General features: G+C 37.4%; 1 protein-coding gene across 1 annotated transcript in view; it reads left to right on the top strand.

The window, feature by feature from the left end:
* RAD18 (RAD18 E3 ubiquitin protein ligase) overlaps positions 1–20,833 on the top strand; it is a 107,617-nt gene that overhangs the window by 67,805 nt on the left and 18,979 nt on the right. The window contains exon 11 of the mRNA XM_004738431.3: positions 2,056–2,230. Within this exon, the coding sequence (XP_004738488.1) occupies positions 2,056–2,230 (175 nt within the window). The remainder of the gene's footprint in view (positions 1–2,055; positions 2,231–20,833) is intronic.

Genomic DNA, 20,833 nt, shown 5'->3' with positions numbered 1-20,833 from the left:
TGCAAAAATAAAAGATAGTTTTAGGTTGAATTCCTGCTTCCTGGTTTGTCAGCTTGATTGCATTCTCCTGTCTAGCTGAGTCTTGAATTGTCTGGGTTCACTGAGTTTACTGGGTGATTGATTCTTCTTAATGTGATCCGGGGTGTCTCTTTACAAGAGATCGTCAAACTCCTGGGTGGTTTTTGTGGTTAGCTTCTTCTTTTCTTTTCCCAGGTAAACATTAGAGGGTACAGTTCAATTTTGGTAGTGATTTGGCTTATTGAAAGCCCGACATCAAGAGTGTATTTATAGAAATTACACTTTTGTGATGTATGCTGTTTTTTAGTATAACAAAACTGTTTATTTCTGGAGAAATCTTGACTGTATGGACTTGGAAAGGTTTCTTTTTGAAGAAGCTGTCTTATTCTTTTTCATAAATTTTCTCTTTATGACAAAGCCTTGACAGTTTTTTAGTGTCTTTTGTTGAAGGTCACTTGCCTGTGTAAGCACACTGGATGAGTGGTGTATGCCGGGGGGAGGGGGTTTGGGAGAAGGGGGTGGGATTATGGACATTGGGGAGGGTATGTGATTTGGTGAGTGCTGTGAAGTGTGTAAACCTGGTGATTCACAGACCTGTACCCCTGGGGATAAAAATATATGTTTATAAAAAATAAAAACTTAAAAAAAAAAAAAGAAAAGAAAGCTCTGCTTCTCTGTGAGGAAACTTATGAAAGGGGGCTCTATACTACTAGCACGTGTGACTTGCATGCTAAGTACTTACTCAGTTCCTGAATCTTAAAGACAGTGCAGCTGAAATCCTAGCAGAGTCCTGGAAAGGGTCATGAGGGAGAGTCCTGGGCACTGAGGAATCCTTCATGGGTATTATTTTCTGCACGTATATTTGCAAATATTTGGTCATACCTGTATGTTATGTTCTTGCAGATACTGTCTGTATGCCTCCATCTTCCCTTATTTTTATTTTATTTTTAGCAAAAGACCTCAGAAATTCAGAATACGACAAGGGACACATAGAAATATGACATGTATTAGATCAAACAGAAATACTAGTTATGTCTGATTAGTTTTCTTTTTCCATATTGAATATTAGATCCTATTTAGTGGACTAAGAAATATCCAGATGGATTCACTACCACATAGTGGTCAGTGACAAATATAATGCCTTTTTTTTTTTTTTTTAAAGATTTATTTATTTATTTATTTGAGAGAGGGTGAGCACAAGAGTGGGAGGAGGGGCAAAGGGAGAGGGAGAGAGAATCTTTAAGCAGACTCTCTGCAGGGCAGGGAGCCCAACACAGGCCTTGATCCCAGGACCCGTGAGATCATGACTTGAGCCGAAACCAAGAGTTGGACGCTCAACCGACAGCCACTGAAGTGCCCCAAGCCTGTGGTTCTTTTATTAATTGAATTTTTAATCCTTTTTTGTTGTGCTACATACATTTGTCCATCTTTTCTCATCTGTGAAATATGCAGGAATTCTTCAGTGATACTGTATGGCCTCATTAGAATGACACAGTTCACTACTCCTGATTTTAAAAGGAAATTTTGTTTTTACTTTTTATTATATTTTATTTTTTAAAGATTTATTTGTTTATTTGAGAGAGTGAGTGAAAGCACAGGCAGGGGGAGTGGCAGACAGAAAGGGAGAAGCAGTCTCCCTGCTGAACACGGAGCCTGATGACACAAGCTCAATCCCAGGACCATGAGATCATGACCTGACTCGAAAGCAGATGCTCAATCTCATGGGCTTGATCCTGGGACTCGGGGCTAGTGACCTGAGCAGAAGGCAGGCTCTTAACCAACTGAGCTACCTAGGCTGCCCCAGAAATTTTGTTTTTAAATTAAATTAAAATGGAAATACCTGGGGGTGGACAGTATAAATAGATGGCCCGTATAGTGTTGATTCTTACTCTCTGTTGCTAGAGTTTTGGAATCAATGTTAGATAAACTTCCATTTTACTAAGTATAAGTAATAATATTAAATGTTGTAGAAATAATAGGTCATAGATTTTCTGGTACTCTTAAATGTTTTTTTTTCTTTCTTTTTTTCCTTTTTAGAACAGGAAGATAAAAAAGCAAAATTCTCAGATACTTCCCCTATAACAAACCACTTCTCTCAAGCAAAGCTGGAATCCCCAGGGAGAATGGAGCCTGATAGACCAGATGATTCTTCCAGTTGTACTGATATTCAAGAAGAAGCTCTTTCTTCATCAGAATCAGACTCATTCAATAGGTAAGAAACCTGTATTACCTGATTGTTTTAGACTTCTATTTCCAGGTGCCTGGGTGGCTCAGTGGGTTAAGCCGCTGCCTTCGGCTCAGGTCATGATCTCAGGATCCTGGGATCGAGTCCCACATCGGGCTCTCTGCTCAGCAGGGAGCTTGCTTCCCTCTCTCTCTGCCTGCCTCTCTATCCACTTGTGATATCTCTCTGTAAAATAAATAAATAAAATCTTAAAAAAAAAATAGACTTCTATTTCCTGTGCATGTTAAGATAGATAGGCAAAAATAATTAGAAAATAACTTTGAGGCCCGGGTAGTTCACTGTTTTTCCACTTCAGTCTCCTCTTCTGCTTTGTAACTTGCACACTAATAGCAAGCAGGGAAGCATGTGGGAGAGTATTGCAGTAGCTGTATGTATTTCTCCTGGAGTTGGAAAAGGGAGCATGATAGGCATTGATGTTTGTTGACAATGAGTGAAGAAGATAAAGACAGCTACACTAGGAAATAAAAATGGCCAGAAAGATAATACATAGGAGACTAAAACAAAAAAGGATAATTTAATTGACCCAAGTAAGAACTGATGGGAAAGCTTTAAAAATGAGAGATTTAGAGGTGAGTTGTTTTTCCAAATGATTTTTTAAAAGATGTTTGTAAGGGACACCTGGGTGGCTCAGTCAGTTAAGCATCTGCCTTTGGCTCAGGTCATGATTCCGGGGTCCTGGGATCAAGTCCTGCATTGGGCTCCTTGCTCAGCAGGGAGCCTGTTTCTCCCTTTGCCTGCCACTGTCCCTGCTTGTACACTTGCTCTATCTCTCACAAATAAATAAAATCTAAAAAAAAAAAAAGTATTTTTAAAAAATGGCATGTTTTTAAAAGATAACAGACATAAAGTTAAATCATTGTATGTATGTATACAGTCTATGTATAGATATGTGTTTGTTTATAACTTTTGTGTTCTGGCATTTCATTTTGTATCATAAATCGTTTGTATGATCATCTCATCTTTTCTCCCTCATCTTTTGTAGCTATTTTTCAGTCGGTGCAGCGTTCTCTTCTGGCTTTGTACCATAAATGACCAGATTCTGCAGTTTCTTTTAGTTATTTACATTTTCCTCAGTGTTCTACTTACACCTAAAACTGTGGTGAAGCTCTCTCTAGATAGAGCCTTTTGTTTCTAATAAGTTATTTTTAACTCTATTTTGACCATGTAAGTGTTGCTGTCTTCTGAGTGAATTATACCAATTTTAAATGCTACCATCAGCATGTAAATATGTTTTAGAAATTATTTAATCTTTGATAATTTCTTCATTTAAGAATTAACAATGCTCTAGAATGATATGTGTATGTATCATTTATATATCTATGTCTAAACTGAAACATCAAATTAAGAAGAAATTTTTTGTAAGAGGAGTATACCCAAAGACCCTCTGCTTTCCTAGGATTCTTGGGAAACTGTTTCATATTATTCTGGGTTGGATATTAGGAGGGGAAAATATTCTCCCCTCACCCCTAATGTTTTCAATGTCAGTAGTATATCTCCAGTTGGGTAAGTGAACTGTGTGTTGTCCCGTTTTGTCTGAGGGCATGATACTGCTGCAAAGTTTCTCTACATCAGGCTGTTCTCCAAGTCCAGTAGGCAGTATTTGTTTTTAAATATAAGTCGTGTAGGAATGTAGTGTAAAAATGGGGGAAAATCAGAGTTCAGGGGAGTAAGAGTTCATTTTTAACCATAATCATAGAATTCGTGAGTCTCTGGGAATGCCAGGGTGAGTTTGAATTTGAAGTGGGGGAATGGAAGAAAGTGAGGAGGAAATGCATGGCAACCAGATGTATATTTAAGTATTTGGTGATGAGAGGATAGTTAAGTAGGGTGAGTTTGTTGGAGGTCTTAGCCTCAGACAGATTTATTGGCATCAATGAAATGTGAGCGTATTATTAAACCACTAAAAACATTTTTTAAATGTAACCTCATATTTTATTTCTCATTTTTATTCTGCACGTGTATGTGTCTACATACACACATACACCCATATCCAGTGCAACTACTTATTACAAATTTTTTTTTTAAAGATTTTATTTATTTGACAGAGAGAGATCACAAGTAGGCAGAGAGGCAGGCAGAGAGAGAGGAAGGGAAGCAGGCTCTCTGCTGAGCAGAGAGCCCGATTCGGGACTCGATCCCAGGACCCTGAGATCATGACCTGAGCCGAAGGCAGTGGCTTAACCCACTGAGCCACCCAGGCGTCCCTTATTACAAATTTTTAACAGCTGTATTTTGAGATGTAATTTACATACCATACAACTCACTTGTGCAAGTGTACCATTTGATAGTTTTTAGTATGATCACAAAATTGTACAACCATTGCCACAATTTTAGAACATTTTCATCACCCCAAAAAGAACCCTCCTACTCATTAGCAGTCAATTCCCATTTCTCCCCAACTTTGCCAGCCCCTGGCAGCTACTCATCTACTTTGTGTCTTTGTAGATTTCCCTGTTCTGGACAGCACTCATGTCAGTGAGGTCATACATACAGTGTGTGGTCTTTGTGACTGGCTTCTGTTATTTAGCTTAATATTTTTAAGGTTCATGTTGTAGCATGTTTCAGTGCTAGATTCCTTTACATTGCAGAATATTACTCTATTGTGTGAGTATACATTTTATTATTCATTTATTAGCTGATGGACATTTGGGTGGCTTCTACTGCAGCCTTACAAGGAAAAAGAATCATTAAGTTTGCTTGTACCCCTTGGAAGCAGAGCTTTAGAGACCATATATGAGGATTTGCTTGGCTTACCCTTGAGAAAGTGAGCAGTGTCCATTACTCATATCTCAAGTTTGACTGTTAAGTACATTGTAAATATTAAATATGCTAATCTTTAAATTTGTAAATTTACTTGTCTTGTCATTTTGTCAAACTAAGATGACTTTTAAGTTTAAAAGGTGGAGTGTGTTCCTTATATAATACCTCAAAACCAAGGTTAAAGGGGGTAGTGAGAGTGAGGTGCGCCTTTACTAGTGGTATTTGGTTTGATATCAGGACAGACCACTGGGCAACTGATTCAAGAGGAGACTCTAGGGACGCCTGGGTGGCTCAGTTGGTTGGACGACTGCCTTCGGCTCAGGTCATGATCCCGGAGTCCTGGATCGAGTCTCGCATTGGGCTCTCAGCTCCATGGGGAGTCTGCTTCTCCCTCTGACCTTCTCCTTGCTCATGCTCTCTCTCACTGTCTCTCTCTCTCTCAAATAAATAAAATCTTAAAAAACAAAACAAAAAAGACTCTAGAGGAGTAAGTATGCAGCAGAAGCCACTCTGGTGTAACAGGAAAAGTAGCAGGCTTAGAGTTGCATCTTTGCATCTTTGCATCAGGAACTGCTAGGTGATTTGGGAATCAATTTTTGAAGTCTTCACATATCTATGAAAAACATATAAAAACATCTTATTATTTCAGATCTGTTGGAAAGATGAATTCAGGTAAAAGAGAGTCTTGATAATTGTGTTTATTCTACTTTTATAAAAATGAAATCAGTTACATTTCCTTCAGTAACCAGCTGGCCGGTTAGCTCAGTTGGTTAGAGCGTGGTGCTAATAACATTTCCTTCAGTAATGCTGCAAAAATTGGGACTCTGGCTGGACATTGCATCTCCTTCATTCTGAATCTTCAGCTGTATCATAGAGTTAGTCCCACAGGTTATCTTTTATTCTTTCTCTTTTCTTTTCTTTTTTTTTCCCCCTCCCTATTTCTGTTCTGAACTTTGTTAGAGAAAGCTGTGAGCCTGGGCTAATTAGTTCCATTCAAAATTCATGTAATCTGGCCTCAGCTGGGTGCTGATTAGTGAGGCCTAGTCTTCTTAGTTACTCTCTATTGCATTTCCCATGGCACCTGTTCCATGCCATTGTCTGTGTGTTTCCTCACCTTCAATAGATGCTGTGTCTGCAGTTCACCAAGGCCAGCTAATATGACCTGCCTCCAGCTCTACTTTGCCCCTCTAATGTTTTTTTGTAATTTCTGATCTCTTCTTTCCTGTTTACCATAAGAGAAAGACACATTTCTTAAGGCATTTCTAAAAAATTTTTCCTGTCAGTGAGAAAAAGACATTTTTTTTTAAAAGATCAGGCTGAAATTTCACAATTACTCTTTCCTTTGCCTTAAAATTCTCTTTTAAAATACACTAGAATTCAGAGTCAGAAAATACAAAACCAAGTCCTAAATCCGTACTTCATTAATTGTGCAATTTTTAGTCAGTCATTTCTGTATACCTGAAACCACATATATGAAACAAAAAATTAATTACCTTTTCAAAATTCATATTTTTATGAAATAAAAAGTAAGTTACTTTTTATTAAAAAAAAAGATTTTATTCATTTATTTGACAGAGAGAGATCACAAGTAGGCAGAGAGGCAGGCAGAGAGAGAGAGGGAAGCAGTCTCCCTGCTGAGCAGAGAGCCCGATGCGGGACTCGATCCCAGGACCCTGAGATCATGACCTGAGCTGAAGGCAGCGGCTTAACCCACTGAGCCACCCAGGCGCCCAGAGAAAAAGACATTTTTAAGAAATTTTTATTACATTTTAAATTTTAATTTCAGTATAGTTAACATAAGGTATTATATTAGTTTTGGGTGTACAGTATAGTATACAATTCTGTACACTGCTTAGTGCTCCTCATGCTAAGTGTAGTGTTAATCTCCTTCACCTGTTTCATTCCTCTCCCTACCTGCCAACCCTCTTATAACCATCAGTTTGTTCTCTATAGTTAAAAGCCTGTTTCTTGGTTTGTCTCTTTTTTGGCTTTGTTCGTTTGTTTTGTTTCTTCAGTTCTGTATAGGAGTGAAATCATATGGTATTTGATTTTCTAATGAAAATTTTTCTAACTGAGTTATTTCACTTAGGATTATACTCTCTAGCCCCACCCATGTTGTTGCAAATGATAAGATATCATTCTTCTCTATAGCTGAATAGTATTCCCTCACACACACACACACACATACACACATCCCTTCTTTATCCATTCATCAATTGATGGACATTTGGACTGCTTCCATATCTTTACTATTGTAATAATGCTGCTGTAAAGGAGACATATTATTTCTCGTGATAAATTTATCTACCTCCTCTAAGACATTGCTTTGCCAGTCATCCCTCTAGTTGGTTCTTGGATGGCCTCTTTCAGCCCTTCCTTTAATCTCTTTCTCTCTCTTTCTTCCCACTAAGCAGGAAGTATTTTCTACTTCTATGAACTCATGTAACAGTGAATCTGAATTCCATAGCAGCTTTTTAAAAAGTCTTATTTATTTATTTATTTGACAGAGAGAGAGAGAGAGAGACAGCAGGAGAGGGGTCACAAGCCAGGGGAGAGGGAGAACCAAGCTTCCTGTTTAGCAGGGAGCCTGACATGGGCCTCTATCCCAGGACCCCAGGATCATGACCTGAGCCAAAGGCAGACACTTAACTGACTGAGCCACCAGGCACCCCTGAATTCCATTGCAGTTTATCTAAATCAAATCCTTTCTTGTATTATAGTCATTTGAGTATCTTGTCATTCCTATAATTATCCATCAGAGTCCTTAAGAATTGAGTCTGTCTCTCATTTTCAGAAAAATTTCCTGCCAGTGGTTTACCACTAGTCTGCAACTAGTACTAGACCTTTATTTAGTGAATGATTTATTGATTGTAAGACATAACATTTTTTGTTTTACATTTTAATGTCTGAAATTGTGATGTGTATTACAATCAATGGCGTCTTACAGTTGCTGCCCGCCAAGTTTTGGTCGTGATGTATTTACTGGTTTGTGAGCATCATGAATCTTCAGACTGTCATTTCACTTGAGTTACATGCATTGTTAGCATTACATTGGGCTGTCATTTAAAATATCTTCCACAAAGTAATGAGAGTAAAAAAGATAAAAGTATGAAGAAAGGGCAACAGAGTGTAAGTTTGATGTTAACAAATTAATATTCATTGGATGAATGGCTGCAATTCCATTCTTGAAAAACAGTCAAGTGATTTACAGGACGTAGGGAAGAAAGATACCCACAAGTCTGAAGACTTGTTATAATTTTGTTAATGAACTATGTGCAGAGGATTTTCTCTTACATGACCAACTGAATGCAGGAGAAATGGTTAAATCCCTTGGAATTTATAGATGAAATTTCAAAGTAATAACAGCATGACTGATTCACATGTTGGAAAAGATTATTGTTAGGGTGTCCCACATCAATTTGTCCGACCCTTTCTGATGTCTTTGAACAGAAACTGCTTCTAGTCATATGCAATGTGATTGAGGAAACAGACAAATTTAGAAAGTGAATTTGCCTTAGAAGAAATTCCTGGAGACAGTAGTCAAGTATTTTTAAGAAATGCTGTTATCTCTGGTCTCTGGTGCCGTTGGTAGTACAGAGGGTTACTTTGTGAGGGAAAACTCACACTTCATAGATAATGAGTCAGTATGTGATGAAGAAGATTCCGGCTCTAAATCTGAAGACATTTTGGTAATACTTTAACCAGTTTATTTCAGTTCTTTTTTTTTTCTTAATATATGCACAACGGTGGTATAAAATAAAAACTTATATCTACATATATTTATAGAACTATCTGGATATGTAAATTTAAAATTCTAAGTGAAAAGGAAGTCTTTTAAAAAAAGATTTATTTATTTATTGAGAAAGAGAGAGTGAGTGAGTGAGTGGGGAGAGGTACAGAGGAAGAGAATCTTCAAGCAGACTCCCTGCTGGGTGGAGCCCAGTGTGGGCTCTGTCTCATGATGCATGAGGTCATGACCTGAGCTGAAACCAAGAGTCAGTCACTTAACTGACTAAACCATCCAGGTGCCCCAGGAAGTCTTAAATCATAGTTGAATTGACCTTGATTTTTTTCTAAGTGACATTAAGTAATGGTTCATCTTGCCATCAGTGTTGCCTTGCCATCAGTGTTTTGAAGTGCAGTATTTGAATATGAATAAGATTTCACTCACTTCAAATACAATTTCATCACCTAGTTGGAAACTTAAAAAGTATGTCATAATACTGGTTGGTGGTAACCTGGCAGAAGACTGTCATGATGAATAGTGATCCACTGATTAATGCCAGTGTTATTTAGTGACTACAAAACCTAAATAGTCAAAAGAGATGCCCAGTCGATTGGGGTAATTAGCTCCATAGAAATCAGGAAAAGAATTCAAAGGGGGAAGAGGATCCATCACAACCAAATGCTTTTAGTAGACTCTTAGCTTATTAGAGGTAAGTCGTCTTTATTTATGCGGTCTAACTTTTACTTTCTATAATATTCAGGGATTAAATGGAAAGTTATTACCCTTATTGAGATATTTTTCAACCCTAAAATTCCATAACTCTGTTATTTTTTATGAGTGTACTAGTTGGTAAGTTACCTGTATTCTTTTACCACTTGTTCATTTTAGATCATGAGGTAACCTTCTAGAGTATATATATTCCTTGTACATTTAAATGTTTCTATCTTTATCCCTTTCATTTTTTACAAAAATTTCTTATTTTTCCCTTTGTATGATAGTTTTGTTGCTTTCATTATAAAACCCCAAATTTTCAAAACCCCTTTAAATTAGATGTTATGCATGTTTATTGTGAAGAATAGAAAATTTAGGTAAACAAAAAGAATAAAATTCCCGAATTTTATCAACCAGAAATAATTTCATGTTAACATTTTCTTTCTTTCTTTTTTTTTTTTTAAAGATTTTATTTATTTATTTGTAAGAGAGAGAGAGAGTGAGAGCGAGCACAGGCAGACAGAGTGGAAGGCAGAGTCAGAGGGAGAAGCAGGCTCCCTGCGGAGCAAGTAGCCCGATGTGGGACTCGATCCCAGGACGCTGGGATCATGACCTGAGCCGAAGGCAGCTGCTTAACCAACTGAGCCACCCAGGCGTCCCTCATGTTAACATTTTCGTGTGTAGATCCTTCTGAAGATAGAGATGGATAGATGGATAGATAGGTAAGCCTTTTTAAAAAGGATTATAGTATTTTATAATTTTTTTATGCTTTTTTACTTTTTTTAAAGAGAAAAAGTCACGCTTTTTCAGGTGTAATGTGATTGCAAATATATTGTGAATTGTTTTGAACTCGTGCAGTCATGCTTTAATACAGAGTACAGATCATACTATTAGACTGTTGAATAAAAATACTAGTTTTCTTTGTATTAGAACAATATTCATACTTACATAATATGGCAGACTGACAACTAAGAATAATCTTATGTTAAGACCCAGTAGGTATATCCAATCCAAATAATTATTAGGATGAAGCTGTTTTCTTGCTAACTTGTTTCTTAACTCTTAAGTACTTCTTTAGAATTTGAATTATGAATGCTGTATTAATTCTCTGTTGCCAACCTGAAGACAGATGATAAGCAAATTGATTAGAAGTTTATATTTTTGTACACCTTCTTGTTAGATGTTTTCCGGGAGTTCAAGAGACTTGTCCAGATTTCTGTAAATTAACTTATTGTTCTTCTTAATGAAAAAAGGAGAGCTTTTGTTCCCTGAGTTTTGGCAAGCAGAAAAAAAATGCATTTTTATTGAGTGCTACATTATAAAAAAAGATGCTTTTGATTATGACCCTTTAGAGAAAGCTTTATATTCATGCAGAGATGAATAGTAGTTGTGCTTTTCTTTGGAAGACATTCCAGATAATTATTTTAAAAATATGTATTTAGTTCTAGGCAAAAGAATTTATAAAGAGACACTGTGTTTTGGCCTAATTGAGAAATTTGAATAAGATCTATAGATTAGATAATAGTAACTATGTCAGTATTTAATTTCCTGATTTTGATAATTTCATCGTGTTCATATTAGTGAATGTGGTTGTTCTGAAGAAGTGCACACTGAGGGGTGAAAGGGGTATGATGGCTCCAACATACTTTCAGTGTTTAAAAAAAATGATAATCTGTGTGTGAGCACGTATGTGCACACATAGTCACTTTCTGTGGCTTTGAAATTAAAATTAAAAGATTTATTGAAAAATCATTGTCCATAATCAAAGAAGTTTGTTTATACTAGGATATTTTCTCATGGAAAGATTTATACTTCTGATTTATTGACCCAAAAAAGTGATAGTCAGTGCTTTACATAAGGTGGTGAGTATGATTTTCACATAACTCAGTCAGTCAGTTCAGGACCAACTCAGCTAGGTTATCTCTGCTTTGGCATGTAAGAGAACTTGGGCTAATGAAGTGGCAACTGGGATTTTGGTACTTAGACAAGCTAATTTCTTCACTTGGTAATGTAGGTGAACCTTTTTGCAGATTCTAGGTGTTGGTCATAAAAGAATCTGAGTCAGATAAGGTGTGAATGAATACATTTTAACTTTTCACAATTTCTGACAGAAAGTTACCTCTTCTTTGATGCTAAATTAGCAGTAACTTTGTAGGAAGTCCAACCCAGACATAGGCGCAGAACACCAGGCTCTTTGACTAAAAGGCTTAAATTAACCATTGGTCATGTATTTGATATATGTTGGTGCAACTTTTCTTCACTTTTCAGTCATTTTTGGAAAAGCTGTCTGTCCAGAGTTCTTGAGAGCAAGAGAATAACAACAAAAAACACAGAAATGTGAAGAAATCTTGATTACTATTTATTGGAAAATTTAAGGGATGAATTTCAGCCTTTCATAAGTTATGAGTAAACCGAAGAATGATGGCACAATCTTAGGAGAAAGGGTAGTATTGGGACATTCATCTAAGGAATACTGGCATCATCAGCCTGTTGATAAGACCAAGTAGAACTTTTGACTTACTGAAGGAAAGGGGAAACACTACCTCTATCACTGATCAGAGTGGTCCCTTCTAGCCGGGAGGTCAAAGTTGAGATGTGTGTTGAGATTTCAAAGTTTAGTTTCAGGCAGGTCTTTCCCTCTAGGTCTTGGTGAGGATTCGGTAGACCTAAGTTGAAAATTGGTGAATACAGCGATATGGGAATTTTAAGCAGTGAGGAGTGCAAAGAATCCTGGGTTATCATGCTTTCTGTTGAAAAGCTGATGGGGGTCTTTTAAGTTTTTGGATTCAAAAATAAAGTTATTCACAACTTTCATGTTCCTAGACAAGAGTCCCCTGGAATAGTGAAGTATGTTGGTAAATCCTTACTAATTGTGGGCAGTAGGATGTGTAATTTTGATAAATGTTACTTGAGAGCTAAGAGTGTTGCCTGTGTTATATCACTTAGCCCACAGGCAAACATTGTAAAGATGTGGAGATGAAAGGTTAAAGGAGTTAAATAAGTTGCTTAGGGTGGTATGTATTGTATGTGGCAGTATCGGGATTTGAATCCAGGTATAGTTTACCCTAGATCCAAATTCTCCTGACTGATAATGCTACTGTGACCAAACTTGCTTGCTCTTCACATTCTTGAAAGAGTAGAAACACACAGGCATTGAAATGGTTAGATTTCCTGAGAAAACCCCGAGACAAGAATTGGAATGGAAATGGTTAATCTGGAAGGTGAAGGAACCACTATGGGGAGTGAACACATGAGACAGGAAGGTGAAGACAGTATTGAAGGGGGCGTGTTATCAAACCAGATAGCACTGTGAGCAACTGGAGTTTTTTCAAAACTCGTTGGAACTAGGAGCTGAGTTAACCCAGACAAAGGGTAAGGAAGTCCAGTTATTTGGTTGTGTCTGCCCTCTGCCTGCAGCCTCCTCCCATGCTGGTGACAGAGCAGGCTCCAACAGGGACAGGACAATCCAACAAAGGCTCTGACAGATGTAAGTCAAGCCTGTACACTGAAGGGATAAGGGTAAAGGGATCAGGCAGGGTACCATTGAGATCTGCCAAAGCAGTGATTCCAACTGAAGACAGGAAAATGGTTTGGTTTTATGTATGCTTTATCAGTACAAATGGGGGTGCTCTAGGCTTTTGCCTAGAGCTCTAGTCCAAATGAGTGTAGGGATGCCTACAGACTAGGCATTCCAGAGCTAACTGTACCTCTGCATATCTGTTTGCCACACACATGTGCTCATTGCTGCCAGGAGTGGAAGAGATAAGGATGTCTGGGGGCTATTGAAGAAGTGATAGAGAAGGAAATGTCAGGGGGAGAAAGGGACATTATCTAAAAAGCTCTGAGACAAATGCATCCTGCAAACTGATGGGAGAAAATGTGCTTGTTGATGAGAAACAGTTTACTTTTTCATCTTGTGTGATAGTAAACTGAAGTATGAAATAATCTATCATCATACTAAAGTTTACCAACATACTGAATAAAAATCTCTTGAACTTAGGTAGAAAATCACAAACACAAAACTGGGAGTTCTGATAGTCAGATGTATTTCCTTACCATCTGCTTTGTTTCTTCTTAATAGAGATAACTGTATTGTTAATGACCCTTGTGTGTATGGACATCCTCTCCCCCTTCTGAAGTTACTCTGCTGGCTGTAGCACAATAGGCATGCTGGTCTTTTTTGGGAAGGTCTTTTGAAGTACCTTAGGGATAAGTAACAACATTGCATGACTTTGAACCCTCCTTGGAAATATTAAAAAAAAAACAACAAAAAAACAAAACGAAAAACCTACTACTCAGCACATCTAATGGTAATAATTAAAAAAAATTTTTTTTACACACAGTTTCTTACTTATTTATGTTTAAGAAGTAGAAAGTGGTATTTTGAAGTATACTTATCTGTACTGTTTGGTTTACATTGTTGTGTGGGCCTTAAATACTTCTCCAACATATATGTGTTGAAGTTTCTCCCTAACTTATTTTAGAAGACTTTTATCAAGTCTTATCCACCTTTAGTTGAGCATAATTTTTTTCTGTCATGTTAGCTATGTGTGCTTCTCTCTCTCTTTCTCTCTCTCTCTCTTTTTTTTTTTTTTTAAGATTTTATGTATTTATTTGACAGAGAGAGCGAGAGCAAGAGAGCACAAGCAGGGGGAGCGGCAGGCAGAGGCAGAGGGAGAAGCAGACTCCCTGCTGAGCAGGGAGCCCGATATGGGACTGGATCCCAGGACACTGGGATCATAACCTGAGCTGAAGGCAGATGCTTAACTGACTGAACCACCCATGCACCCCTATATGTCCTTCTCTTAAAATGGATGGCAAATGGGAGTCATGTTGTTAGAGTGGGAGATTACAGAAAAGCAAGGTTAAAGGTTTCATTGTGGTACAGGGTGAACTCATGGCCGGTTTACTGTAAATTCAGAGGGATACATACAGAGCTATTTATAGATCTGTGTAAGGAAGTGAGCTAATGTACAAACATGTATTTCCTTGCTCTGTCAGCTGCCAGGGCCAAGAAGCAAGGACACCGCAGTTGGAACCAGCACACCTAGTTCCCTGATCTTGGTTTCTCATAACAATCCCCAAAAGAAGGAACTATTGCTTCTTGGAGAAATGGCTGATTTCCCAGCTGGGGCAGGAAGCAAGACAGTGCTAGAGTAAGTGTTAGAAGAATAGAGAGAGAGAGAGAAATAGAGGAGGGAGGAAGGTGTGGGGAGGGAGTATGGAGGGGTGAAAGGGAAGAAAAGAAAGGGAAAAGAAGAGAAAACAAAAACCCGACAGCCACTGCCTCAGCCAGGAGATCAAGGTCACCACACAGTGATGTTATGTTGATGACATGTGTTCTTTTTTTTTTTTTTTTTTTTCAAAGATTTTATTTATTTATTTGACAGACAGAGATCACAAGTAGGCAGAGAGGCAGGTAGAAAGAGAGAGAGGAGGAAGCAGGCTATCCACGGAGCGGACAGCCCGATGCGGGGCTCGATCCCAGGACCCTGGGATCATGACCTGAGCCGAAGGCAGAGGCTTTAACCCACTGAGCCACCCAGGTGCCCCAATGGCATGTGTTCTTGATATGATGTGGTGGGAATGACACTTTCAATAACCTCAGTCAAATTGTGAGAAAAACATCAGACAAACTTCATTTGAGGGTCCTACAAAATACCTGACCAGCACCTCCAACTGACAGGGTCATCAAAAACAAGGAAAGTCTGAGAAATTGTCAGTCTAGAGGGGCCTCAGGAGACCAGAGGACTAAATGGAATGTAGTGACCTGGATAGGATCCTGGAACAACAACAAAAAAGACGTTAGTTAGAGCTGTAAAAAATATAATTCAAGTGTAGGACTTTAGTTAATAATAATGTATTAATATTGCTTCCTTGGTTGGAACTAATGAATCAGACTAGTGTAGACTGGTAATAGTAGAAGAAATTGAAATGTGGAAATGTTTTGTACTATCTTTGCAACTTTTCTGTAAATGTAAAACTATCCTAAAATAAAAAGCTTATTTTAAAAAAATAATTAGAAAAAAGAAATAAAAAAAAATTTTAGGACATCAAATTGGTCACATTCTGCGTTGTAGTTATTGAACTATTCCATTTTTCCTTTCATTTAACATTACTTGTTACATTTAGTCATATAAATTAATAAAACCCTGTTTTAGTGCATTATATAAATGTGTTATTATTTTATGCTATGTTAAAACTTAATCCATAAATGTGGCCTGAGGGAAGAATTCTACTTTCCTCTCCATTGTCTTTTTTTTTAAATCAGTTTGCTTTCTTGTACTAATATTTTTATTCTGTAGAATGATTTCCCCTCCAAAGATGTAGCCCAGCCTTTGCATTTCATCATAAGAGAAAACATGTACAATTTACAACATGCTTCATCCCCTTTAGTTACCATATTTTTATTTGTGAATATATACTTGTAAAACTGATTTCAGTAGTGATCCTCCAAGAACAATGTGAAAGGAGAAATAGTTTTGTCTTTTCTCTAGTACTCATTGCCAAAGGATATTTGTTGTTCATTAATAAGGTTGTTTTTGTTTTTTTTTAAACTCTCAGGCAGTTGATGTTAGCACATTTGCAAGGAGTATTTTTATTGGGTAATATGAGGAGGTTCTTTAGAGTACCTTTGTTGTTGTTTTATAATAAGTTCTTGATTTTTCAGCCTTCTGAGTCAATCCCAGGTGGCAGATATTTTTGTTTGTTTTTATCAAATTCATGAGCTGGTGTAATACAGAAGTCCTCTGTAAAATTACTTTGAGCCCTTCAATTTCCTTTATCAGGAGAGAGTTTTTAAATTATTTTTACTATTGTATCTGAAATACTTATAGAAACTGGCAGTTCCTTCCAGGTTCCATACTTACCAAATGATACCTTCATTGCCATAGCTTGGAGCAGTGTCTGATCATCACCCAAGGTTTTGGTACTGTGACTGTAGCGTTGAGAGTTTTGGTTGGCATAACAAGGTAATACTTGCATAAAGTTGACATTTTTAAAGGGTGTTTTCCTTTTTTAGTTTTCAGACATTTATAAACTACATACAAATTCTTGTTTGTTATGCTTCTGGATATATTTAGCTTGACATATAAAACTGAGAATACAATCTTGACTGGCTCAGAATTCAGTTTTTCATTAAAAAAAAAAATAGAGTAACTGATAGTGTATTTTTCAGAATGCTTTCAGAAGAGCAAGTATGAGACCTTGAAGGAACTACCACTTTATTCTAAATGTTAGTAGGCATGCAGTCAGTATTTTGGATTAACTCTCCCAGACCCCCAACTGTGGACAGCCAGGGAAGAGCCTTCTGCAGTAAAAAAAACCAAACAATTAAATAAATAAAATTTAAATCAGAGTTCTGGGGGCACCTGGGTGGCTCAGTGGATTAAAGCCTCTGCCTTCGGCTCAGGTCATGATCTCAGGTCCTGGGATCGAGCCCCACATCAGGCTCTCTGCTCAGCAGGAAGCCTGCTTCCTCCTCTCTCTCTCTGCCTGCCTCTCTGCCACTTTCGATCTCTGTGAAATAAATAAATAAAATCTTAAAAAAAAAAATAAGCGTCCTGTTCTGGTGAATGAATTTGGATGGAATAGAAGTATATAATTTACATAGCATGCTATTGGAATTTTATATTTTTAGTCAGTTGATCTAGTTTATAATTTGTTATAGTCACCTCGGAAGTTAAAATCAGAGGTTTTTCCCCCCCTCTGCCTTCTCATTTCATACTACCTTTGCTTTTAAATCAGGAACAGATAGATTAGGTCTCCTTGGAGGACTTCAGAACTTGGGGAAAAGACACATTAGGATAGAATACAAATATTTTCAAGTTAGAAGGTGATACAGTAAATCACTAACTATAGTAACTTCATACCACAGGTAAGGAAATGGAGGCCTGGACAGGTGAGGGGACTTATCCAAAGTCAGTGAGTAAAGTGGAAGCCAGTAATTCACAGCCCAGGTTCCCCATCCTGCCTCCCGCTCCCCCCACCCCCCACCCCTGCCCATGACAATGGGAGTTGCATCAGGACTTTTGTCTTAGGCACCATTGCTTTCTTTGCTTGTAGCATTTTAATGGAATTGTTCAAAATATCAGTTAGTTAAAGAATGAGCATATGTTCTGATTTCCCTGAGATAGGTCAGTTTCCATTTCTTGTCCTGGTATCATTATTAATAGCCATAATATTACTCTCCAGAGTGTCTGGGTTTAGAAGCTAGATTGTATGGTTGCCTTGTTAGGACATGCAGTGTTAATTTGCACATGTTCTCTGTTCTCTTTATTCCCACACAAATATTCTGGAACATGGGTACATATAAAATTGCTGATTTTGCTTCCTCCTTTGATTTTACCACATGAGTAGTGCTCATTGTTCTTGTATCTCAGAGAGATTTGAGTGTTAAAATGTAACAGGCCTCAAATGCAGAAGCCTTTTTTTTTAAGTAATTCTACAGAAGTCAGTTATAGAAGCCTTTAATATTGCATTAATGTGTACGATAGTATGCTTCTCTTGTACTAATAAGTACATTTTATTAGAGCCATTTAGAATGTATTATTGGAGTATGGGTAATAGTAACGAATACGAAATTAGAAAACTGTATCAGAACATTAAAATTTGGTGTAAGTACAGTTTGGAGGGATTATTCTTTCTCATGCACTAGGTCATTTAGTCTGACACTTCATTTTTTTAGGAACTGAGTTGCAAGAAGGTTCAATGTCCACTGCCTAAATTCCAGCAATATAAGGTAGTTTTCAGATTCTTCTCCTCTGTGAACTTATCATGAGACTGGAGTTTTATTGCCTCAACTTTGAATTAATCCTGGATTTCTGTGGTTTGTGTGGTTAGTATTGGCCTGGCTTCTCACATTTGCACAGTTTAATGTGCCTTCTTGGGGTAGACAGGTGGGTAGATGATGTAGAAGTTGGCCTGGCTGTGCAGAAGTCAAGCTAGTCTCAGTATGAGCTTCATATCCAGCCCCTTGGTCCCTGTTTTTACAGAAATTTGTAATGAGATGAAAGCTTCCTCTTAAGTTATAGGGGAGATTTTCATCTTTGCAATGTTGCTTGTCTTTTCATTTATTTCTCCTTATGGAGGTAAATATTGTAACTGTTACTGTGATCTTGTTATCTTTGAGTATTTTTTTTTATTTGTATCAGTCATTATACGGCTGACAATCTAAAGAATAAAAACAAAATGAAGCATCATGGTTTTGCCCCCCTGCCCATTTAACTTGAGAGTTTGATTCAGTATCTAGTTGTAGCAGTGAAAATTTTGCCAATTAAAAAATTTTTCCCTTACATTAGACTCTCAGAGTTGATGTCTTCTTTTATTTCTTAAGTTTGTAAGTAAAACATAAGCATACATGTTTAATTATATTTTGAAATAGAATTTTTTGAGACAGCCAAGAGGATTCCAATGTCTGGAATTAAACTAAAGTCCTTTTATTTCTCTTAAAAAACCAACACACAGTACTTTTTTTTAACTTTTTTTGAAGAATTTAAAGAGATTGACCTAAAGGTCTGCTTCTCTCTTTAATACAGTGTTTCCTAACCCTTCTTCTTGGCACACAGAAAAGTTATTTGTGTGTTATGAAGAGGTGATGGTGGAGGCCAGAGGTGCCTGTGATGACCTTCGAAATTGTTTTGGCTCTTTTAGTGCTTTGCATCTCCATATAAACTTTAAAATCAACTTGTCTATTGCTATAACAAAAAAAAAAAAAAAAAAAAAAAAGGAATTTTGGTTGAGATTCAGTTGAATCTACAGGTCAATTTAGAGACCAAATGATTTATCAGTATTGTTCTGATCCCAAGCGGTCTGTTTTATGTGTTTTTAAAGGTTAACTCCAAGGGCGCCTGGGTGGCTCAGTGGGTTAAGCCTCTGCCTTCGGCTCAGGTCATGATCTCAGGGTCCTGGGATTGAGTTCTGCATCTAGCTCTCTGCTCAGCAGGGACCCTGCTTCCCTCCTCTCTCTGTTTGCCTCTCTGCCTACTTGTGATCTCTGTCTGTCAAATAAACAAATAAAATCTTAAAAAAAAAAAAAAGTTTAACTTCAAATGTGAGAATGAATGGGGGAGAGGGTTCTGGAAGTGAAGCAAGAGTGGTAACAAGGAGACTAGTTAGGCTTTTGTAGTGATCCATTATAGGGTTTGTGGTAAGGTGCATCTGCATAATGATAGTGAAGATAGAAATGGGTGGGATTGGGGATGTATTTTGGAGGTAGGAGCTGCAGAAGTTGCAGATAGTTTGTATATGGTGAGCAAGGAAAAGCTCAGCATCAAGGATGAATCCTAAATTTATATCTTTAGCAACTGGGTGAATAGTTTTAGCAATTTAGTGCTTACTCAGTAAGCATCTCACCAAGGCATGACCAGCAAGTCTGCCTGGTGGTTTTTATTTTCTTAATGTAGCTAAGGCTGTTTCATCAGCTGAGAGTGGGAGTAGGGTGGGTGATAGGTGATTTGGGAAGGTATGAGTCCTTTTGAGAGTGGGACTCCGAATGTGCCAGATAAGTATTATAGGATTGCCTGGTAGCAAGGATGGTCCATTTCAGATTTGTGGTCAAGAGTTTAAAATGAGAGGGGAATCTGAGTGGCTCAGTTGGTTAAGCATCTGCCTTTTTCTTGGGTTGTGGTCCCAGGATCCTGGGATTGAGCCCCGTGTCAGGCTCCTTGCTCAGTGGGGAGTCTGTTTATCTCTCTCCCTCTATCTGCTGCTGCCCCTGCTTGTGCTCTCTCTCTTGCTGTCTAATAAATGAATAAATAAAATCTTTAAAAAAAAAGAATTTCAAATGAGATTAGTTAGCAGATAAAGTCAAATGAATAGATGTTTTGTTTTGTTTTCTGGCATGTTTAGTTGCTCATGTACAGCTCAGAATGATAGTTAATTTTGGTTAGCCAGAATTCCTGCATGAATTATAGAGGATAGTGTAGGATACTTGAAAGAATCAGACAGGTTTGATAGTGAATTGCAGCTTGAATTAAAATTAAGATAAATATAATGATTGCTTTGGAATTCTTTCTCACCCACTGCGAAAATGTCAAATATGTAGCTTTAAAGAAGTAATATTCAACTTTGATATATAACTTAATACAAGTATTTTTTGACAATGAAAGAAGACATACTAATACTTTTTCTTATCATTTATAGAGGCTTAATAGTACCTTTTTAAAGAAAATATTCAGGAGTAGATAGTCTTTTTGAGCATCTGATAAGGAAAGGACTGACCGATAAGGAAAGGACCCACAAACCCAGGAGAAGAATGGGCAAAAGTCATGAATAGAGATGGGTTGCTGAAAGAGAAATACAAATTAAATCCCAATTCTCACCTGATAGGTTGACAAAAAAATCTTAACATTTTCTTGCATCCTCTGCTGTTA

Source organism: Mustela putorius, unplaced genomic scaffold, assembly GCF_011764305.1.
Source record: "Mustela putorius furo isolate JIRA1106 unplaced genomic scaffold, ASM1176430v1.1 tig00003850_pilon_pilon_pilon, whole genome shotgun sequence".
Lineage (NCBI taxonomy): Eukaryota > Metazoa > Chordata > Mammalia > Carnivora > Mustelidae > Mustela > Mustela putorius.
This window is presented reverse-complemented; position numbering and strand designations above follow the sequence as displayed.